This window comes from Argiope bruennichi, chromosome 3, assembly GCF_947563725.1.
Source record: "Argiope bruennichi chromosome 3, qqArgBrue1.1, whole genome shotgun sequence".
Lineage (NCBI taxonomy): Eukaryota > Metazoa > Arthropoda > Arachnida > Araneae > Araneidae > Argiope > Argiope bruennichi.
The window spans coordinates 71,118,820-71,144,892 of NC_079153.1; the positions used below are offsets into that span (position 1 = coordinate 71,118,820).

The 26,073-nt window shown below is 26.9% G+C and overlaps 1 protein-coding gene across 1 annotated transcript; it reads right to left on the reverse strand.

Annotated features, from left to right (window-relative positions):
* Nucleotides 1–2,106: 2,106 nt before the first annotated feature.
* LOC129963945 (uncharacterized) lies at nucleotides 2,107–26,073 on the reverse strand. Its single transcript, XM_056078559.1, has 13 exons — nucleotides 25,943–26,073; nucleotides 23,548–23,719; nucleotides 21,640–21,891; nucleotides 16,655–19,468; nucleotides 16,168–16,257; nucleotides 15,901–16,078; nucleotides 13,335–13,526; nucleotides 12,657–12,839; nucleotides 10,620–10,775; nucleotides 9,553–9,682; nucleotides 8,268–8,335; nucleotides 6,789–7,347; nucleotides 2,107–4,708 (listed from the first exon to the last, which is right to left on the reverse strand). Exons 2-13 carry the CDS (start codon nucleotides 23,673–23,675, stop codon nucleotides 3,813–3,815), a joined length of 5,646 nt encoding a protein of 1,881 aa, XP_055934534.1. The 5' UTR covers nucleotides 23,676–23,719; nucleotides 25,943–26,073; the 3' UTR covers nucleotides 2,107–3,812.

Sequence of the window (26,073 nt, forward strand, 5' to 3'; positions counted from 1 at the left end):
TAAATTTTGTTATAATTAATTTATAATCACAATAACTGGAAGAAATTTTAAGTAAGGCTTTAAATCTGTAGCAAACCTTTTGTATATTTAAAAATAATTTACATTTTTTATTGGTCTGCATTTTTTCAGACTTATGTAAAAGACATTTACATCATTCATGTAGAAAGCACCAATACATGAAAAAAACCTTTTATGACTAGAATTAATGCGAATACAAATTTTTATGCATACCTTTATTTTTGACTAGTTTCACTCTTCATCGATGTAAAAAAAAAAAAAAAAATGATTCTATGGAATATAAATAAAATAAAAAGGAAGTATAGTAAAATACCAGGAATATATAAATATTACACATTTTGAAATACACATATAAATATTTTTAAAATACATAATAAAATGTAAGATTCATATTTTGAGCCAATCAAAAGGCATTTACATATGTAAAAAATACATATTGCACAATAAAAAGTCACAAGAAATTAATTAATGAAGCATAATATAAAATGCAATATAAATTATGCTCCAGTTGCTCTCTTTGAGATTATTTAACAGACATCAAATGCAGAAATATGCAAAGTTGCATAATTATAAAATAAAACAAGTTTTTAAGTAACAGCTGAGGAACAATAATTTGAATGATCTAGATGATATCTAAGTAAAAAGTGTTTTTTTAAATGACTATGATAGTTTGTGTAGCAATCACTAATTAGATGGGCTAGAATGTTTATAATTTCAGGATCTACATTAAATCTGATGGCATTTCCATCATAAACAAAGAGAAAATAATGATAAAATAGTATGCATTTTATGGAACAAATAAAATAGCAGCACCATGGTAAAATTTTAAAATAGACATATGAAAAACAAATTATTTGGCAGTTGAAAAAAAATATAAGCACAAGAATTTAACTCTAAACATCAATTTTGAAATAAATATTCAAATACATAATAAAACATTTTGGAACATTTATGCACAACAAAATCGTAAATAGGGGAAGCACTGAAATTGAGATTCAATAATTTTCATTACCCCACAGATATAATCTAGTTTAACAGAAAGCAATTGTGTATCTATAGGACATTTTCAGAAAATAAGATACCTACAAAAATAAATAACTTGGAATTCTATCAAATCCATAACATATAAACTGATAAAACAATTAAAAATGACAATTAATAAATATTCCATTATACATATTGCAGCTAATAATAAACTAATTCATACGCTAAGCAACAATCAGGGTCATTTTGCATAAAGAATATAAGATTTTATAATTCTTACTGAGCTTATATTTAAAGATTGGTTTTCTTTAACACAATAATAAAGAAATACATTTAGTTCTGAATAGTCCAAAGAAAAGGATAGAAAAAATATATAGCTGCCTATAATGTCACGTATCACATTGCTCAGAAACGTGTCCATAAATTAGATTCAACTTTGTATATGTAAATGCCTTAATAAGACAAATATATAACTAAATGACGAAGATAATATTTCAGTGAATTGTATAAAAACATTTAAATTAATAACAAAGAAAATTATCAAGAGATCACTGATTTTCTTTTCTTCCATTTTATTACTTTTTGAGAGCGTAATATATCTATGTATATCCCTACAAATAAAGACCACTAAATTTTTTTTTTACATTTTTAATATTGTACATTAAGTTACAGAATTTTTAACATAATTTTGATATATTTAATATAGCTACGTTTTCTCAAATATTTTATAATTATATTTTTCAATTCTACATAAAATACACTGATGCATCTAACAAATATAAATAAAAAAGTAACATTAATAACTAAAGAAAGTATTTAAATATTTATTAATACAGCAGGGCTTCTTGTTTTTAATTAACAACTAATTGTAAAGAACATTTTAGCAAAAATAATTTCTTATACAGCCTTTTCTTATTGAATGTAAAGAATTTTACTATAAAGGGCAAAATATACAGAAATTTGAAAATAACTTTTAATGCAAGTTTTTTTCCTTACAAAAGTCATAAAACGGAAATATTTAAAATTTTTTACACCTCTTTAATTTTATTACAAGTTAAACAGATCTGGTAAGCAGATTTTTAAATATATATATGTCATCTTAAAGCTGTAAATGCATAAAAATAATTAATAAGAATATTTATATATGATAAATAATATTATAAGCACAAAATAACTTTGTAATATTTTCAGAGTGGTGGTTCATGGTGCTTATTAGATTGCAAATTTTTAATCATAATTTCTTGAACACATTGAATAAAAATTTACTTTTCTCCAAAAATTATCCTTATTTTTTAAAAATCTCGAACAATTTGTGGTAGCATTGGTTTTTAATAATCTGAATAAATTTCAATGGTGATACAATTGAAACTAAAAATATATAAATAAAAAAAAAATGTTTGCTTGCTTTTTTTTTTGCCACCAAGACATGATATTTATTTTTCAGATAAGATAAACACATTTGCCTGTGGAAATATGTTTATCTTTTTATACAACAATAGAGAGGAGAGTACTTGCCTTTTATTTTGTAAAGTAATAATATATTTGTTGAAAGATTAAATAAATCTGACTTCAAAATTAGAGAATATTTTACATGCTAATTTTTTTGCATCCATTAACAAGTCTTCACTAGAATTGAATTAAAAGCAAGAATTATGAATCACGATCATTGCTGTAAGCATTGTTAATAGGCATCCAGGGCATGACATTTTTTTCCATTCCTTTGTGATATTTCATTTCAAAAAATGACATAAAAGGACTAATATTTCACCCTATAAGACTAGCTCCCTCAACATCTATTTCCATCATACCCCAATTGCAATGATATTGGAATTCAATTATTTGATAGAAATTTTAATAATAATCATAAAATTGTGAATAAAATAAAATATACATAAAGTTTTTATACATATGTTTTTTTCTCGAAAAATATATATACTAATGGCATAATAAATAATAGAGTATGACAATCTAAGGGAGGGGGAAAAATCATCAAGCAGCACAGTGAAAAATTTTAATCATGGCTTTTAAATTGGAAACATACTTTAGAAATTGCTGGATAAGAAACATTTTGTAAATGAAATCATTTAACCAATAGTTGCAAATGTAATTTTAAAATTTAATGCTCAATTATATCAAATTATGACTATATGACTACTGTCTGACTATTTACAATATATTCTACCTAGTTTATATTAACTACTCATCAATGAATTTACTTTTCATGTTATAGTAAATATACGAATTCCCAAACGGTCAATGGACATCTTCATTCTACCATAAAAATTATTTGGAATAATTAAAGAAAATTAATTGTAAAAATAAAATGTAGGTATTTTGGCATCAAATTTTCTTTTTAAATAATTTTTAAATTATAAATAGAATTCATAAAACTTTATTCAAAAAGTCTAAATGTTCAGAAAAGACACATTTTTATGTATATAAACAAAATAAATGCTGACATGAGATAAAATATGCATGCAAATGTGCTGCACACCACAGGTGACAGTGTTCCAGTTAAAAAAAAACCTACAATAAAAATCAATAAATAATTCAACAAAGGAAATAAAATTTAAAATACTAACAAAATTATGAACGTTTTGGTTACAGAATATATTTACACAAGCTCTTGCTTGCAATTTAACATAAAAATCTGTACTATGAGCATATTCATAAATCCATCTTTGCAATATGTATGTCAAAATAACATTCCATCTTATTCTTATCGGAGATAATTTATCGAAGACTGAACAACAGACACAAATCTATGTACACATTTTGCAGAATCGTTCTCCTGGAAAACAAATCCAGTATTATTTAGGTCCAACAGCAGAAGTTCGCACACTTGAAACAGTAATAACTTTTGATCGATTAGATCGCGAAGACGCCCGCTTTGGTGTTGCCAGTACACCACTGCCAGACAGCTGCTTATGAACATTTGCGATGCTTTCTGTTGATCGAAATGGTCCAATGGAAGATGAAACTGCACCCTTTGGAGAGTGAGATGATTTTCTTGCCGCCATTTTTTCTTTCGCAGGTTCATTACATCGAATAATTTTTGGCGGATGACCAACTGAAGGACTAGAAGCACTGCTCTTAGTGCCTCTTCCTGGACTTCTTCCTCTAGATGGAGTGGTTACAAGATTTTTAATTTGACTAGTAGAAGATGCCTTCTGCAAACGTGAACCGTATGATTTTGATGATCCATGATGATCAGAAGGAACACGAGTCCTTGAAGGACTATTTTGCATGTAATGAGAGAGGTTGGAAGATCCCTTTTGGTGCTGACGCTGCAATTTCCGAGACAACTGTTGTTCTAACATTTCAGCTTCTTGGAGACAATGACTTACCATGCGAGAATCAGCATCGATTTCAGCAACCAAATCTTTACCTTTTGATTCTACAACAGAAGACTTATTTTCCTCTAAAATATGCATCTTTGCTAAGGGGAGATGAGACTTTCCGTGAGATTTTTTGATAGGAGATTTATCACGGTGAATTCCATTTTGTGCTTCTTTCTCAATAGGAGAAGGAACTTGGTGTGAGGAATTTTTATCTCTGACAGGAATGAGTAATGAAGGCTTAGGCAATGAAGTATCACTGGGACTTAATTTGGTGCATATTTCTTTCTCTTCCGAAGATGGTGCCTCAAAATTCTTATGCAAAACTTCTGGCTTCTCATTAACACCTTTCTCAGGATTAGAACCATCTGCAAGAAATTATTTCATAACATAAAATTAATAAAAATAAAGATTTATCTCTAAATTTTTAATCAAAAAGTAGCTTCCCTTCATAGCAACCACACAAAGCTAACTTTTACTAGCTAATGTAATGTAATAATTTATTTTGTCATTTGTCCCAATAGGCATTTCAGATAATTAAAGATCAGATTCAACTGATAATTAAAGAAAGATACTGTAATCACCAAAACCATGAAAATGAATCTCTCAGAATGTCAAAAACTCTGCAAGCCTCTGTCTTTTTTTAACAATACTAAAACAACAAGAAGAAGACTATTCCATTATCATTTTTTACCATCTTTAAAAAGTATATTTGAATATTAACAAATGCATATGGCAAATTTCTAAAAGCTAAAACTTTTCATATTAAGATTTTTTTTTAACATTGTCCGATCAAATAAAATAAAAAGATGATATGCAAAAACAAGGTTTCTGAAAAAAAAAAAAAGCAATGCAACAACTAAACTCCCAAAATAATTTGTAACTGATTTCAGTTTACATTTTAATAAATAATTAATGTACAATAAAAAGGCAAATCAGTTATAATCCATGCCTAAACTAGTATCCTTGATAGGCTTTCCAATATTCTTAAGTTGTAAATATTACACATATTTACTTGTCATTCAGTCATTTTTGGTAATGCCATTGGCTTTTATCTAGAGTGACATCAAGTTGTCATAGAAATATATACAGTTTGATATCCACTGAGATAATTCAAATCTAAATTTTATATTTCTATAAAATTATTGTCAGATAAGAATTTTTGTGCTTGCACTTATTCAACTGTCATGCAATAAAGTAGCTTCAAAAAATTATGAAATGCACTAAATAGCAAGAGAAAGCATAAAACACAAATATAAAGATAAAGATAATTTAATTTATTTTATTTTAAAGAAGGATAGTTGGGAAATTTAAGTTTCAGTTTACTTTCCATATTTGATAATGAAGAAAGTTGAATGTACTCAACTATTAACAAAAATTTTTCATCCATATTGTGTGATACAAACATTAACATAAAATTAGAAATAACAATTGAAATAGTATTTCCCACATTAATTTACAAATTTCTTTCAAAGTTCCTTTGATAACTTATTAATTCTACTATCTATTTTGAAATATTAGCACTTTGATTCAATGTCTGTTTGAACACAATAACTGAAAAAAGTAGCAAGTTGTAAAAAAGACTTATACTACTGTGAGCATATATATTATTATTTCTACATACCCTTCCGCATTGGTTATCCAGTCACCAGTAGCACTTCTTACCAATATGTTCATATAATATTATACATAATATCAAAAAATTATGGAAGAATAGATATTTCTAAAGAATTTCAATTAATTTTAAAGTTACCTAATTTTAAAACTAATATTTAAATTTAAAATAATTAGTAATAATAATAATAATTTTTTTAAAATAAATATTTTTAAACATCATTCAAATTATTTGATAGATTTATTATTAACTAAATATAGAAGTGAAATATTTTTTCTAAAAAAACTCACACAACAGGATTTTATCAATCAAACAAATTAACTCTTTGTTAAAAATTTAGAACCTTTTTTTCATTGATTAGCAAATACTTTTGCTTTTTCTTTCTTAAGTCATCATTGCTCAATCTAACATACTTTTTCTTTTCCTTCTTAAGCCATTTCTCAGTCTAACATAATAACCGATTTCTATATTCCTTTTTATTATGAGGAGCAACTCCAGAGTTTTTGCATTCATGCTGGAACAAGCTTCCTTGTTCTCTCCCCAACAATGCGAAAAATACTTTCACTATCTGCATTACTATGAGCATCTTTTCATCAATTTTTTTGTGTGGCTTTTCATAGTTTTTCACTATACCCATAATTCCATAGTTTCCCTAATAACTGCAGAAATTCCGTTGCTATTGGAGGGTATGGTTTTAGTGCAAAGGTTTGTAAATGAGAGCTCTGCACTTGAAATTTGTATTAGTTTTCTTTTACAGCAGTTATATATGACAACTTTTAATGAAAAACTATGTTAAAGAGCAAAATAATAATAATAATAATAAACAGACTTGCCTTCAGCTGAGACAGAAAGATCGGCATCATCCTTACTGTCAGAAGAAATTTCATTTGCTTCAAGACTATCAGGATTATCACTGCAGTGAGCAGGACTACGACTGTCATCCATGTCCAAGGAAGCGATACTGCACATCATTTGAGATTCAGACCCTGGTTCTCCATGATTTGTATGATCCTGAGGTAAGTCTTGCAAATCCCTTAAACTATCTTCTTCATGAGTATCAACATAGGCTTTATTAGAGAAATGTGAACGAGCTGGAGAATAGTATGGATTTAATCCACCAGATAATAAATCACAAGAAGTATCCTGTACAGAGTTTTCAACAGAGCTATAGTGAGCTTCTTCTTTAATGGGAGATACAATCTTTTTGATCAAATTATCTGATTCTCTTCGTTGTAAGTTTCGTTCAGGAGATTCTTGGTTGCATTGTGAATTTATACTTTTAGGGGAACAATCCCTTTGATATTTTTTATTCTGTGTACCTCTGCTCTTCTTTGGATAAGTTGATCTTTCCAAGCAGCCAAAATCCTCACCTTCATTCTGCTTCTTCAGTTTCTAAAATAAATTTTTATTTTATTTATTTATATAGATATTTAAAAAAAACAATAAAATATATTTCCATTTAAAGTTAATATATGTACATTGTGACATTAAAAATTAATTCAATTATTTAAATCAGTAACTCCTAATATACATTTTAGTGCTATTTGTTGCCTATAAAATACCTTTTTTCTCTATTTATACATCGTTTTCAACATATATTCCATTGCTGAAATAGTTTCTGAATCCCAATAATAATATCACTATTAAGATTTGTGGCAAATTTTCTCCTCTCTCTTGTATTCTTTCAAATCTTTGATATTTCAAGTTTCAATTTCAGAAACAAATGGAAGTACACAGACACAAACAGAAAGAGTTATGACATATATTTGATTGCCATTTGAATTCCTGACAAATAACAGCATGATTCAGCTCATCAGTGAAGAAAATCACACATAAATTCAGCAGAATGCTGGTTAGAATTGTATATAATGGATTTTTTCTGATCCCTAGATCTTTAATAATCTCAAAGGAATTTAAACAGGATTTGTATGAACCAAAGCATGCATTTTCTTGACATTAAAATCTCTCATTGCTGTGGAAGGGTAATATTATATTTTATAATGAAAAAAATCACCAAATAGATAATATGGTTCCACCTCCCTATTGTTCATAAAGTAGAGGCAAAATTACATGGAATTCTCAAAATTGTAAAAATGCAAACTCAATATTAATGCTATAAGGTATCATTACAGGCTGATTTACTAAAGTTCCGCATTAATAGTTCAATTTCTGTTTGAACAATCATGCATGCAAGCATACCTAGACATAGCAAACAAAAAGATTTTGATTAGAGATGTAAAACAATTTTTTTTTAAAAAAAAATTCATTCTCTTATAACTATAACTGTATACAATAAAAAAATTTTTTTTTACCCTTTGTAAACTGGATAGACGAGGGGGAGGAGCTGTTGGTTTCTCGAATTCAAATACAATAACTGCAGCTAAATAAAAAGGAGATACAAATAACAAATAAATTCAGATTCTACAATAAATAAAACAAATTTTAGTAAGCACTAGCCTTCTAGTTAAAAAATTATACATAATAATTCAATAGAGCTTTTTTTAAAATAATGGAACTGTTATGTAGTATTAGGAAAATGTTTGATACAGTGTTTCAGATTCCTTAATGGATTTACATTGAAATAACTAAAATAATTGTCATGACTGAAAAGATTTTATTAGAATCTTTCAAATAGCTATCTTTGATTAAATTTCCTTATTTATAGTCACTATTAATTAAACTGAATACTGATATTTAAATGAAAATGCTGTGCAATTTTCTTTTATCTGTCTTTTCTATGTGTGTGTAGAATAAATGTGCTCTCGAAAGATGCTATTGAAAAACAAGAATTATTCTATAAGTTATCAATTACAATTGTTGTAATATTGAAGACTACAATCTAAGAAAGAAAAAAATTAACAAATTATTCTAAAAATTCATGATATAGCTATAAAATATTATTGAATATGAAATTTTCAAGGAAATCTGAATGCACTTAAAAAACAAAAACAAATTATATTGATTGATAAAGAGAAATTCTTTGATTATATTTTTAACAAAAAATTTCAGCAAAATAGAGGTGTATTAATAATAAAAATGTTTTCTTTAAAAAAAAAACAGAAACCTAATAAGACTTGTTTCGATGTTAACCTAATAAGATATGTTAGAAAGTGAACACAAACACACACACAAGAAAAAAAAAGGGGGGGGGGACTAAGTAAAATAACATCTGAAAAGAAGACAATGCATTTGAAAATTTTTCACATGACTTTAATCTTAATACCGACTATACTAATTATGAAGTTGAATTATAAAAGGACAGTTTGAAAAATTAAATTTGAAAGAAAATTTGTATTACATAGTTAATATCTTGTATATTTATAGTAACTGATTTACAGAAATTAGAATTTATTTCAAAACAAATTTTTTTTTAATAGCATTGGCAGCACCTTATTATATCAATTATAACAATAAAACTAGATAAATTTGAAACATCTAGTTCAACTAAATGAACTTTATGAATATTATAATAAAAATATTCATAATTAAGATTAGGTCAAATGATTGGAACTTTGTGTAGTTCTTTTAAGATTCCAGAAATATTTATGTATAATTTTTGTTATACAATTCTTATAGCAATTTGACATTAATACTTACCATCTTTTATTCTCTTCTGAACCTGAGGAGAAAGACATGCCCATGACTGACAGTGCACAACTTTGTTTGCATTTTGAATCAAATATCTTTCAGAATGTCTACTAATTTTATGTAACAAATCCAAAAAATTCTATAACAGAAAATATAACAATTTTAAAATCAGAGGTAAATGAATCAGAGAGAGAGAGAGAGAGAGAGAGAGAGAGAAAGAAATGAAATAAAACTGCATATCATTCTATAAAATTTCAATTAGTAACTAACATAGAGATATTTAACATAAGGGGACAGGCAGAGAAACATCAGAAAATTAAGACATTTAATTTAATAAGACTTTTTTATTTTATTCAAAATTTATGCTTGGAAGACAAAAAATGAGATATTCTTCGACTATAAAAAGTGATCTCAGAGAATTTAGAAAAACAGTGGCGATAAAAACTTAAATTTATCCCCAATGCCATTTTTTTAAATCCTTTTAAATGTGAGTAATATGAATCAGAATTATTTACTCTTCAAGATTCTTCTGTCCAAATTTTTATATTATAAGGGAAAGAATTATGTGTTTATCATAAATGAGAAAATCAAACCCAAATATATGTTTAAATACTAACATATATTTATTAGCATATAATTAAAAAAAAAATACTATTCAAAAAATTCTAAGCATTTATTAGACATCTTTCATAGAGAAACATTACAATTATTCAAGAGCCAACCCAAAAATCCTGTCTAATAATTATGTTATCATTACATCTTTGTATCATTATCATCATATTTTAACATTACATTGCAATTCTTTGGACTTTTTATGTCATCAATATAATGGTATTAAAGAATTCGTAAAGAAGTTTTTCTTCTTTTTCTTAGATGAAGATAAATCTTATTTATTCGAAGAAATACAAATGAAAAAAAAAATCAAATTATTTTTTACACGTTATTTAAGTCTTTTATTACATGAATTACAGGCAACTTTTATGATGTATAAGGATTAAATATGAATAATCTTGAAACTTTTCTCTAAATTCTAAAATAAAGTATTGTAAAAACAGTTATTGCTTTATAAAAATTACCTGAGTAAATTCCCCATATTCTGTGTTTTCAATAGATTCTGCTAATCGAATCAACTGATTGACACTTTCATATGATTTGCAGGCTACATCTGGTGTCATTAATTCAATGGATGAAATAATATCCTCCTCTAGTGCAGTAACATTCCAACTTTGCCCCTATTAGATACACAGAAAAGAAATATATAAGATTTTGAACAGACAATCAGAATTCCAGATAACAATTACGAATTTTTCAGAATTTGACTATACATATTCAATTATATTAATACTCATATTAAAAAACATCTTTTTTTCTTTTGAAATCACAGCTTATTTCTTAACTTTTTTTTTGAAATCACAGCGTATTTTTTAAATGAATGGTGTTGAAAATGCTATTTTGATAATGTTGACAGTCTATTTTTGTAAGTTGAACATCCTATTTTTTTTCTTTTGAAATCTAAATAATATGTGAATTTGCCCCTTAAATATTATTGATATTTTGAGAGAGGTCGAGACAGAATTTCTTACAGATGTTCTATTACATATTAAAAGTTTAAGTAAGTGTGCACTGTCATTAGAAACCAGCCAGCATTATTAATAGTTATTTACATTAAGAACTGATTGGGAGGAACATTACATGTTTGAGCTTTATTGAAAATGAATGACAGCCAAACTTTTGCTCTTCAAAAAATATATTTATCTGAAAATTTACTCCAAATTTGTATTACCATTAAAAAGGAGAAGGTATGAATTAGGAATTCAATTCAATATCAGACTTGATATATTAATAATAGACATTTGTTATATTCACTCATTAATATATTAAAATGCAATAGCCAACAATTTTGGAGAAAATAACCTTCAGACTTTCTGTATAGCTGACATAGTAGTAAATTGTTGATATTGATCAGCAGCAAATTAGCAGATAGTAGTGTAGCAACCTGTCCACAAGGAGGTCAGAGTTCCATTCTACAGGGTTATTTATTTATTTTGAATGAATAATTTATAAATTCATTAAAATATTAATTATGCATTTTCATAAATAACTGCTGATTCATATGACAATAATTTTTGTTGGTGATAAATAATAACTATAATTACTAATCAAAAAAGTTATTGAATTATTGGATTAATATGGTTACAAGTTTTTGTCTTACATTTACAGATTTTGCAGGAAATGTATATGGAACAAAGAACAGCAGTTAATCTAATGAATTTATAGGCAAAATGTGTAAATTTGTTTATGAAGTTTATTTTTCAATAGATTTTTTAAAGAAACATTGCTCTTATGAACCCATAGTCACCATTTATTAGTTGTGCAAAATATCAAAATATTTATTGTTTTGAATGTTTTTATAATTATAATTCTGATTCCTGTATGTAATTAAAAATCAATAATGCAAAAAAAAAAAAAAAAAAAAAAAATACATGAATAAAAAAAGACCTATGCAAATTTTTTTCACGATCAAAATATTTATAATTACTGTTTATGAACATTGAAGTTATATTGAAAATTATTATTCTGTGTAAAAATGAATTTTAACTCTGCTTTACATATCATATGAATGAGTAATTATTTTATGGATAAAAATAATTAATTTTTTCCCCAAAAATGCTTCTAAATTATTGATTTAATTTGAAAATTTTCTTTAGTGTAGCACTAACTAATAAAAATGCTTTTTTTTTCCCAGTAACTTCAGGATGAAGTGATTGCAATTTCAATTTTTTAAAGATTAGAATCAGATAAAATGTAAAATGTTTGATATTAAATTACAAAAAGCTGATATTTATATAGTATATTCTTGTAGGATTTTGATGTAGGACTAAAAATGAATCTTCAAATTTTTAGTCCCTTACAGCTTATAAACTAAAGCACATGGTATGAATGAAAAAAAAAAAAGAAAACAAATATACTGAAAGGCATAAAAATGTCAATGCTGAAACATGCATATATGTCTAATTTTTTTCTCTTTAGAATGTATTCTTCTTTAGAGAAACAATAATAGCATAGTATATTAGAATAATTTTATGGAGATTAATAAAATTTTTGATCCTTACTTTGCCCAAAGCAAGAAATCCTTCAGATTTCAAAATCTGATTGAAGTTTTTTGCCATAAAGTGAATACAATCCTGAAGAAGCCTTGTTATCATTCCAAATATGGGTTCAGTCCATTTCAGTTGAGGTAAAGTTGTTAAAAGTCTGTCACAGTTCAAAGTCATATCTATCACTGTATCTATAGACTGAAAAAGAAATTTATTATTTCTTTAAATTTTACTGTTGATTTTAAAGTAAAATGTTGTTTAAATCTTGGAATTAATTAGTTGGAATTGGTCCCATGGTATGGCATATTTTTAAATTTTTTTGCTCTTATGTTAAAAAATAGCTGAAAGAATGTTGTATCTATTTTAATAAATGCTTCCAAGTGATTACAATTAGTATATCTTTAAATTATTTTGGAAACTTTCTTTATGGATGAACCAAATATTATTATTAATTTGAGCAAAGGAGAAATATTTTAATAAATATATCTAACAAATAAACTGACTCCTAATGGATATAAAAATGTTTAAAAAATTTGAACTCAATTAAAGATAAGTATTTATTATAACACAATGTAAAATATGTCCACTCACATGACACTAAATAAATTTATGAATCTATAATCAATATTATCAAAAACTATACAATTGTTTTGCATTGTGAAAGAAATAAAATGTAGCAGTTTTTAAACTTACCAAATTGTGGACAGTTACATTGTAGCAAAGGTCTCGTAGTTCTTCAGAAAGAGCAGCAAATGATTTGTTTGTCCATGTTCGAGTGAAATTTTTTCCAAGCCAGTAAATACACTTGTCTCGCAATTCATTTAAGCCACATACAGCTGCCAAAGGTAAACATTCTACAACGCCTTGAGAACATTGTAAACATGGCTGAGAAATAAATAATAATTTCTGATTATCTGATATATTAATTAAAATATAATGCTTCATGATACTTATCTATTTACATAATGTAAAAAATCATAAAAAAGAAAAAAATATAGTAAGGGAAAAAAAACCCAAACACTTGGAAAGTATTTCTTCAAATTGATAAAAATAACATAATATATATATATATATTATAATGACATATGAAAATGAATACAATTCAAAAATGTAAGTTAAAAAATACATGAGCAATGAATGCTTCTTAGAAATTCACACTTAAATTCAATGTAACAAATCATTTATATGTACTTTTGCCAATACATGATGCTTATACCTATTAGTAAGGTTGGCAACAGTTATTGCATGTTGGGGTTAGAATTGAAAGTATTTTCTAATTATTCCCCAATGCTTAATCCGTAAAAGATCTGGTGATCTTGGCAGCCCTGAAAGAGTATTGATTCCAATAGACATATCCCAGATTGCAATATTTTTTCAATCTGACAAAAGGAATAATATCTTCAAGCTGAAGCCAACCCCTGTTTCTCTACTCAAGAACAATATTAAAATAAGTTGAGTCAGCAATTTGATGCATAGCTATGCATTAAGATAATCAGACAGAGAATGAAACCATGCTGTCATTCAAAACCACTCTTTAAACTAGAATACCTGAAGACAGACCAATATGTCTATATTTCAACATCCCCAGTAAAAATCTTTTACAGAGCTTTGTATTTTGTTGTACTGGACCATTAGAAATACTGAAGCAGAAATGAGATTCTTATCTATAAAGTAACTTCATTCCACTTGGAGCCCTAGTTATTTCTTTCATAGTATTTCTGAAGTTAGCTTCAATGCTCTGAGAAATAAGCAGAAAACAACTCATGGAGTATCATAAACAGAAGTCACAATTTCAGTAGTGATTCCTATTGGCAATGTGGCCAGTGGCAGATTCAGGTATTTAGTAGCCTTAGACAGGGTACATTATCAGGGTCTTTGCATAGTAAGATGAAAAAATTACTTTCACATTTACAAACGCGTTTAACATATTATTTTCAGCACTTATTTGACATAATTTATCATGATTAAACATTTTTTTTATTTTAATAACTTTGTGAATATGTATTCATTTTTATTTATCTATTATGACTCTTATCTATATGACATTCATCTTTGTACACAATATTATTAAAAATGTCCAATTTTATAAATGTTCTATAACTAAGGGAATTAATAAAATAAATAGAAAAGATTGATTATGCTTGATAAGTATTGATATTTTCAGATTTTTTTTAATTATTCATAGAATTTGTATTTTTTATAAATTTATTTGATAATTAGATTTTTTTTCATTAACCTGCTTATGGCAGCCTCAAGTAGTGGCTTTAGGCAGTTTCTTAATCTGTTTAGCTGGAAATCAACCATTGAACGCAGTTCTAGAAATCATAATAGCTCAAACTATTTTTCTGAAGCATTTTAAGTAAATATGGCATAATTCTGAATTTTCCAATCTTTTTTTCCTTACTTTGCTGAGGCTAATAAGACCCCAATCATTACAGTCCCCAAAAACTCCTTCTTGCCAAAAATTAGTTATAAGTGCAAAACTTAAATCCATTGCTTTTTCTTTTAATAATTTAGTAAAATCTTCCTTTTTGCAGTCAATCCTACCATCTCATTCTACAAACGTTTTACACCATTAACATGTTTTAACCAGATGCAGCATACATGACCATTACATTCTCTACAAATAGTATTTCTATGCAAATGATTATAGAGTTCAAATATTAATTAGCACTTCAGATAAACTACAGGAAAAAAGTATCATTTGTCGGTTCATCAAGCAATACTTTTTTTGGTGTTGAGATTTTATTTCTTGTAAATGCAGCTTGTTTACTTTTGCTTTATTAATGTTCCATTTTGAAGCTAAAAGTAGCTATTTTGAAATAGGAATCAAAATTTTAAATTGAGAATCTATAAAAAGAATTGGTGCCACAACTGGTATGCTCTTTCCAAACATTCACACCACAATGGTAGGAGAACTTAAGATTCTGACACCTTTAATATGCATCAAGATTTCACATGAGGTAAAATTTTGATTGAAGTGAATTGTAAAGTCATATTGTAGCATTTTTAACATCTTAAAAAAGAATCAAGCAAGAAATTATCAATTTTACATTTTTAAAGAAGCCTCTAATAATTTAAAAAAATTAGCATTAGAATAAAAACCATTATAATTTTTTTTCTATTTTTATAATTGATGGAACTAAAAATAATAATTAATTTAGACTTCTAAAACAATTAAAAAATAATTAACTATTAGTGTTATTGTAAATTTTTAATATTAATTTGAAAGTAAGAATGGTAAAAAGTTAAGACATACCCTATGAAAAAAATGACAGTAATGCATTTTCAAATGAAAAACAATAACATCAGTCAAGGTTTCTAAATTCAGCATATCTGCAAGAAGAGTCAATTCTGAAATGTTGCAATCCTTTGGAATATTCATAGCTCCACTGTATATGTGGCAAAGGGCAAAATGAACAGCAGGATATGAAAACCTATTAAAAATTAAGAAGGATAAGTTGTTTTTATTAAATGTATGAAAAACTTCATGCAAAATTTATAAGTATGGAATTTTTTTTTTTACCCTTCTAAGCTGATTGTGCTAGCATTTTTCTCACAATTGTTCACCCTTAATAAACTTGCAAAATATTTGCATCTTGATGCCAAAATGCACCTAAATGAAAATGAACAACAAAAAGTATTAAGATTTCAAATAATAATGAGAAATAATACATTTACAGTTACTGTTACATTAATTTGAGAAATTTTTGAAATTAAGAAGCTTGCAGTTCACAATGGAAGATATAAGCTATTATAAAGATATGAATGTCAATAAATTAGATTATAAAATATTTTGGTTTTAAAAAATTTTCTACATAAATAATAATTTGTTTGAAAACCTAATTTTTAAAAATTTCTCCATGCAATGTAGAATATGTATCTCCTATTCCAGCAGATTTTAAGTTATGTACAGAATAGTTTTAAATAATTCTATGAATAAGATATTTGAACAACTGAAAGCATTTTTAAAGGAATATATGTATATATATATTTAAAAATTGCATAGTTACCTATGAGCTTTAATTTGCTTTCCATCAACTTCAATGACAATATCTGTATCAATTTCATCCAAAAACATTCGTAATAAATCTTCTCCAAGTTTAGAACATGCTTCTAACATGTGATACATTTTTCTTAAATTTTGACTGGAAAAATCAAGTTGTTGATTTTGTGATTCTCTCCATCTTCTTTCCAAACTTGCAATACCACTGAGTGCACCTGCTGAAGAACTGACATCTGATACTTCAGAATATATTGTTTCAGAATCATCTTCAAGGTCACAAGATATCGATATGGAAAGTGGAGAATATGTTGTTTTCTCTTTTACAACTAGTTTATCCAAACCAGTTTCTCCTTCACCACCAGACACATGAGAAGATCCTGAGCGACTCATGCTGTTAGTATTTTTCATTTTAGTATCACTAGACTCAGATAAAGGATCTGAACCCAATTTCAAGCTTTCACTTGAACTTTTAGAATCTTCTCCTTTATCTGTTCTTTTATTGCTAGGTGTTGGAGATGGAGCTACATCCATTTTAGCATCATCCTTCACAGCTTTGTCAGATAATTTCAAAGATTCATCAAGGAGTGTCGGTGGAAACTTCATTGCATCAACATCTTGCGGTTTAGTTGATGCTTTAACAACAATTGGTGGTTTAGAAGGTTCTTGAACATCTTTTGTTTTAGCTTTTCTACGTAAAATCGGGCTCATTGGTAATAATCCAGCATCTTCAGATCCGGGTATGCCATTAGGTTTTTCCATATCACCAGTAGATTTCCATTTGACTTTATCTTCAATTAAAAGTTTCTCAGCAAAAGTCGCTTTTCCTAAATTTGAACAGCTACCAGATGATTCTTCATTTTTACTAATGTTTTGAATCAGCCTGAAAGTTTGATCAAATGCTTTTAAATCTTTGGCAGCATACGTTTTTGGATCCTTAAAGAATTTTTTGTCCAGTGAATTATAATTAGTGTTTAGAATTTTTTGCTGATATAAATTATCATAATATATACCATCAGAGTAACGATGTGCACTGCGAGATTTTCTAGAATTTTTTAACTGAGGAACGCCATCATAACCATTAACTTGCTGACGATCCAAAGATGTAGCAGATCTACTTTCTCTGTGCTTTGTCAATGAAAAAAAATTAGGCTTGTTTTCCATTTGATTGAGTGATAAAGAGGAATCTGATAATTTTCGTCTTTGTTTTCCAGTCCATGCAGAGTTAGTGATTTTATAATCTTTAATTGAAAAATCTTTCCCAAGTTCTTCAGTTGCAGTTTTTTCTGTAGATCTTAACAAATCCTCATTCTTTATTCGACTGCAGTTATTTTCTTGGATCGTTTCATCATTCAAATTAATAAACATAGCAACACTAGACGGCTCTTTCACAGTTGAGCTGTTGAATCTTGAATGATAATTACTCTCTTTAGTTTCTTTTGGAACAGAATCTAAATCGACATACATATAGCAGGATTGAGGCCGAAGTTTTTCTCTGAAATCAGTCAAATCATAGGTTTTAACTTCACCTTTGTAAGCATCTAAATGTGAAGTAGATTGAGCTTTCATTAATGGTTCTTTCTTAGGATACGCATTATGAGCTTCCATACCAGAAAAGAATTCTTTATACGAAGTATTTAAATTTGACTTTCTATTTTGGGAGTTAGTATCAGTATTTTGGGTTCTGGCATCAATATACATATAAGTGTGAGATGGACTTGATTTCCTTCCTTTTGCTGTATCAGGAGATGGTGGTGGCAAGCTGTTTATATCGATATAGAAAGGAAACATTGATCCTGAAAGCTTTCTGGATTTTTCGGACAATGATCCATTTACTTCTGATCCTATTGTTACAGGTGAACTGCTTGTAGCCTCAGATGACATTATAAGTGAAGATGCAATTGAGTTTGAATAACCTGCATCAGAAATCAAACTGAAAGTACTATGGGACATAAACCCTGAATCACTCATACTACCATCCAGTCTACGAAAATGATAACCAGGAGAAGCAGATTCCAATTCTTGACTACTATTAAAAGAAGGCTCTTTGGCAAATGGAGATCTAAATAAGTTAGATCTTGGAGAAGGAGAATGATCATGGAGAAAAAATCCAGTGCTTTCATTTCTTTTGGAAGGATAACTGTCCTTATGACTTTCTTGTTGATTTTCTAAATCTTTTGAATCATTTGCAGGTGATTCTCTATAACACCACTCAATGCTATCATCAATAGCAGCTTCTTCCAAAGAGCCTTGAGTTTCTAAATCAAAAGTATTGCTCCTTACCATAGAACCTACATTAGAAAAATCTCCGGGCTCAGAATCATCATCTGAATCATCGGTATCATGATCCGATCCAGATTTCTCAGTGTTTATACTTTTAGGTGACTGTCTGCTTTGTTTACCATTATTTCTTTTGGATTCATACAATACTCCTGCCTCTAACTGATCAGGAGATGAAAATTCTCTCTCTATATTGGTATCAATATGTAATTCTCCATTGACATGGCTTTTCACTTTGTATGTGTTGCTATTATTTCTAACCATGACATTTGCATTACTAGTCTTCATTATATTAGTTTGATTTTGGGCAGCCCCAAACAGTTCCAGAACATTTGCTTTGGCTTCAGGAGATACTGGACTTGTTTTAGGAGTAACAAAATTATCTGTACAGGAAGAATGAACAGACTCTTTCTCAAACTCGTCAACTTCTAAAATATGCTTATTCACAGGTGCTTTGTTATGGTGCAATAATTCTATGTATTTTTTGCTAAGATGAAGAGCTTCACATTCATGTTTCCTTATATCATCATCTGTATAAACGTTTCTAGAATAAGAAAAGATAAAAAAAAGTAGTAAGATATATATATTTACACACACACACACACACATATATATATATATATATATATATATATATATATATATATATATATATATATAAACAATGGAATTGTCTAATGAAAACCATAAAAAATATCATTATTTTTACAAAAAAAAAATTTAACATAATAACAATTTTGGTAAAAGTAAGTGAGCCTTCAATTTCATGTAATTTTTTATAATTCAATTCCTTCCCCCCCCTCATAATTTCCAAAAGTCACTTGTATAAAATTAAACACTGAGTATCAAAATTAAAGGGAATCTTAATCAGTTAACTTAAATACAAACACATATTAAGACTTATATAATATTAAAAATTAGATATAAAACTAAATTAAATTTTATTAAAATTTCTTTTTCTTTCCTTTTCCAAATTTGAGTTTATAAATAAATACTAATAAGAACAGAGTGGAGTCTATCCAAAGTGATTTCACTTAAAAATAATTAATATGTATCAACTGATAATAATAAGAAATATGCACTCCATGAGGATAGATCACAAACAGAGCATAGAGGGATTGATGATGTAATTTTATGCATAGATGGGTTCCAGAAGCAGTTTTTTTTATTTTTTTAAAGAAGACAATGGTTTTAATAAATAAGGTTGGAGGCAACGAGATTTACTATGGTTACCATTTGGGTAGTTTGAAATGGAATGTTAATAAATAAATTTGCAATTATTGATTCTAATATAATTTCAAAATTAAATATTGATGTATATTATCTTGTTATAAAATCTATAGAGAGTAGATATTATAAAGTTCATAAAAATAAATCGGATGAACTGGGCAGCTCATATATTTAGAATAAGCAATGATTCCATATTAAAAAAAATTTCTTTTACATAAACCTCTAACAATTAGGAAAAAGGGTAGACCCAAAATGAGATGGATAGAGTTAGTGGAGATAGACTTCCTGACTATCCTGGAAAGTAATTGGCGCACAAGTATCAAAATTAGAATACAATGGAACAAAATTCAGAGGAAGGCACTGGCTTACCCTGGGCTGTCTAGCCAAATATGATGACGATGATATTATTTTGTAACATGCTCAGACAAATGTAAGACTTCTTTTATAATTCAGAATAATAGAAATGGTTTTCTTTGTGCATATTTATAATACTTAAAAACTTACAGTTGCCTAAATAAAAACTAGCTATCATCGACAACTAGCTGGTTCATCAGCAATAATGGTTCTGTTTAACTGCAATTAAATATCTTAAGTATAATTTGCTATTTATAATTTCCTCAATGAAGGAATTAAAGTATCAAATAATGAAACACATTAAAGAAGTTTTATTTTCCTAGTCTTATACCTGTTTTCATTTATTGTGTGCATAACTTTTTTCATAGAGTGCAGTTGCAGTAAATCAAAGGGCAATTAAAAAATTAATAGTGCATATTCTTTTGAATGATAGTATAGAATGAACTAAATGAACATAGTTTTAAATGTATATTTTTTCTCCATTTAATTATTTTTCATGTAAAATGAACAGATTATAAAAATTATATCTTTTCCTTAGCTATTAAAAATGGAGGAAAATTTTTGATGAAACAGTAACAACATACAAGAGAATATATGACAAACAAATGAGATATCATTATTAAAAATCATGAAATTTTTTTAAAAAAAATATCAAAATTAAAAATAATGTCAAAAATTGATAATATTAAAATAAAAATAATGCAAAAATAATTTTAGTACATTATTTTTTTCAGGTTATCAATAAAAACACTAAACAAAAATCGTTAAAAAATTGCTCCTAACTGTACATCTTCACTTTTCAAAATATATTTATACCAAGTTTCATGGCTCCAGGAAAAATGATCTGGCTTGTAGAGTGACAACATGTAATAACATACACATAAAGTCAGCCCTTTATTATTAACAGAGGTAACACTGAATTTAAAAAAAAAAATTGAGTACGATAAAATTAACTTTTGAACATTTTTTATCCTATAGATTAAATTGCCCCAAAGACAAAAAAAGAGCAAAAAAGGTAAGAAAATTTAAATATATTCAGCATTAAATTAAATGCAAATTAGAAGAGGAAAAACGAATAAAAAATGATAAAATAATGTTAAAAGTTAAAAGAAAATGCTTCAAAACACTTACTTCAAAAAATGAAGTAATTCAGAGTCTTGAAGGTATGAATTATATGATTCTACACCAAGATTTGATTCTTGATGCTCATTAAGATGATTAAAAAAACTTGGAGTTCGAACTTTTAAGAGAGCTTTATGAGCAGGAAATAGCTGTGGAAGATCTGACTGTTGCTGCACAAAAGTCTTTATTTCACTATTATTCTCTTTTTCTTTTGAATTAACTCCAATTAAAGTATCCGAAAATATATTATTCTGTAACATGCTGAAAGAAAAAGAAAACATAATAAATAATCAAAACATAATGGACATTAATATAAATATATAGGGATTCACCATGAGGTGGCATATGCAATGCATTTCAAAGTGAATAAAAATGTAGGTTTGTGAAAAAAAAAATTATTATTCACACTTTATTATATTTTATATTGAATTAATACTCTTTTTGAGCATTTTAATTCACTAACTGTTGAGTATAAAATAATAGTTGATTATTCAATATTAATGCATAGTATAATTTTGCATTGTAACGATACTAAATGCATATCCTTTCATATTTTAGACACAAAAAGTTTAAATTTCTGAATTCAAAGCATCTTAATTTCAACAAAAATAAATTAAATTAGAAAAATTAATTAATTTAAAAATAATCAGACATAAAAGTATAATGATATTTATTAAAATTACTGAAAATTATACTGTTTTAAAATGTAATAAACATAGAGTTAAAAGTATAATGCTTTAGAGAGCACACAAGAAATGTAGTCCTATGGTGTGTAACAAGGTTAAATAATGTAAAAAAAATGTTATGTCTGCTCCAACTAAGACACAAAATAGATGGAATACAATAGAGTCAAATAAATCAAAGTTAGCCGGCGTCCTGACATAGGGGTAGAGTGTCTTCCTCGTGATCTGGGTGTCCTGGGTTCGAGTCCCGGTTCGGGCATGATTGTTCTGTGAGATATGTGAATGTGCCCCCATGTAAAAAGGTGTTGTGCAAGCGAAGGTGTGTGGGTTTCATCTTCATATGAGCTAGAAGTCAGACTTCTGCCCTCGGGTGCTCAGGGGTCTTTACCCTCAGAAGCTACTGGAACACCTTTCTGTGGTCACGCAGACGCGACATCATCATTATCATCAAATCAAAGTTAAACAATTTAGAATAATAATTATAATATATACCATAAAATATATTATTTCAAATTTAAAACTAATAGCATTTAAATGAAAACATCAGGCAAATTAACTTAAATTTATTTGTGGAATATTTATTTTAAAATGATATATAATTTTTTTAAGGGAAAATATCTATTTAGTTTTAAGATATTTATATATTAAAATAAACTCTTTTAATGTGAAATGACGAGATATAATGATTTTTACATTTCATCAAATCTTGAAATAATAACCAGACAGACTACTACACTAAAAAAATTATTTTTACTTTTTTTACACAATTTTTCTTTTTTTTTTTAAACTAAAATTCGCTTTTTGTATTCAACTTTTTTTTTTTTTTTACTAACTTTCAAAATACAGTTCATGATCTACTAACTAGTTAAATTTACACATATCAAGGTTTTTTTAGCACTTTTATTTAAGCATTATTTGTTTCATATTTCCAAAGTTGAAATTTTGTAATCTAATTTTCACTGTTTTCTTGATGAAACAAGAGTTTTAAAATTTTGTATATATGAATGTTCTCAATGACAGCACCATGTTTTCATTTTTTTTGAAATGTTATTACTATTTAATTAATTTTTGAATTCCATATTTGTGACAATAAATATGAAAAAAAAATTCATAAAATTCATTATAAGATTGAATAATAATAAAAATGGTTAATTGTAAATAGAATAAAGACTAGCAAATAAATACAAGTCAAATAAAATTAATTTAAATATAATTGCATGAAGATAATGCTTACCAAAGCATATGCTCTCGAAGCTGAGCTTGCAATGTGGATCGCAATTTCTCCCTCTCTTTTGCACATTTTATAAGGAATGCAGCACTTGGGTGAGTTGGACCCCATGCTCTACTCTTTGAGCTGGCCATTGGAGCATAATGATTCCACACTTTTGTCCGTCAGCTGAAAGACTCTGAAATATACAATATTGAAAAAAAAAAAAAAAAAAAAGTCACTGCATGTCTAAACATTCTAAAAACAAATTTTTTAACAGATATTTTTACCTAGAAGATAAGAATCTCAAATAAATTCCATATGATTTATTATTATAAAATAACAAATAAGCTTTTAAAAAACCTTTACAGATAATCAATGACAGGGAACATCATAATGATGTAATAAATATAAAAATTTATTAAAGATGATCTCAATCATTCATAACATCTAAAATATTTGAAACTTGCCATATTTAAAAAATAAAAATTTAAAATCCATTTAATTTTCTAAGGCAATAATAAGGCAATCAAGTGAATATTATTATGAACAACATAATTATATAATCATAGAAAATTTTTTAAATAACAGAATTTAAAAAAACTAATAGTGAAATTTGTCAATTTTTAAAAAAGCAAGTAGCTTATTGATTATAGAATAATACCCCTGAAAATAGTGTGTTTTCCTATAATTATTTTGAATACTATATTTTTCCTGAAATTATATATGAGTTAAAAAAAATGTATAAATACAAAAAATGTGATTTCCATGACATTTTCTATTTTAAACACAATGAGCTCAGAAAAAAATTAAAACATTAGTTAATTATTTAGATTGACAACAGAATGGCTAAAAATAATTTAATTTATTATTACTGCAATTTAATAAAAATTAAAATATTTTAATCATTTATTTAAAAAGAATTTTTTTTCAGATTTTCTTTTCAGCTATCTAGCTAAAAATAATGACAGAATTTTGAAATAATTACAACATAATAATATTTGTCAAGTCATTTATGAATACATCATGTTTAAATACATTGAAATTTTAACAGCATTATTAAAACAATTTTTTAAAAAATGATATATTAGACAAATTTCTTAAATGATCATCTTAACTAAAATCTATGGCTAAAAGAAATAATTAAAGATTTTAACTAAATGTTCAAAAAAAAAAAAATTAAATATCATCATATAGACAGAAAATATATCAATGAACAATTAACAGTTTCTTTCTCCGAATCACGGTCTTTAGTTCAATGAACAACTTAGATACATTAATTATTCAACATTGGCAGTTATCCAATATGAGAACTGAATGAATTAAGCAGGCAGTGTAGACTTTAAATTAGGAAAATAAATATGCATCTTACCTGTCATTTTATAATAAATAGAATAAATTGTCTAATAATACATTTAGTGATATGGTTTTATTTTACAAATAATATTATATTTATCAAACCATTTCATATTAACAAATTTCTTTCAAAATATTTGATTCAGAAACTTTTATTATAATTTTAGAAGATTTAATTCTAGATGTAATTTAGATAAACACTGATTAAGTAAAGATTGTCTTTGAATGCAAATTTATATAGAACAAATCTAATTATTGCAGTAAGTAAATTCTAGTATAAGATAGAGTTGAAATAATTATAAAAATTCTGTGCAGCTTTACAATGAATGACACCGCATACCAATCACAACAATAATGTATGAAGTTAAAACTTACAATTTCCATCATGAGATATGTGTTTGATATTTTATACAAATATATATAATGAAAACCATATATAATTTAAAGCTTGCAAATAAATAAATAAATTTTTAGACATAATCTTATCATAGTATATTTAGATATTCCCTTAGCATTGACTATGAAAATTAATTTCATACTAAGCCGTCTAATAATACAAAATGGGATAATACTTCCTTGCTAAATTATAAAACACTACATTAAATAGATTACACAGTATAAAATACATGAAGGATATTTTCAATCTCTAAGAAGTTATATATTATGTTTGATATGCATATAAAAATTACATAAAAGCAGATTGCAACTAGAAATGTAACAAATAACGTAATCTGAAAAAAGTTAATGCAAACAATTTCAAAATAAATTATTGATACTGTATTGCACTATATAGAGATCAAGCACTTTCCAAGCACATTTTGGAAAAAATTAATTCACTTACTACTTGTTGAAGTTTTATTAAATACGGACAAATTTGGACTTGGGAGATCAATCATAGAATATTTTAAATAAATGATCAAAATATGAGTGATAGAAATAGAGAGGTCAAATTTTTCTCTTCCAAAAGGACGCCGCATACGACAGGTTTCAGTACGTAAACAAAAACAATGTGCACATCTTATGCCGCCGAAGCATTGAATTTAAATCAAAATTTCAGAAATATTACCTTAGTAAGTTGCGAATAGCAGCATTCCCGACAGCTTCTACTAATCTATTCATTTTCTTTAATAAATGTAATCCAAATTACGCATATTTTTCGGATGGAAAGTCGTCTCCCAGAGCTAACTCCACATCTCA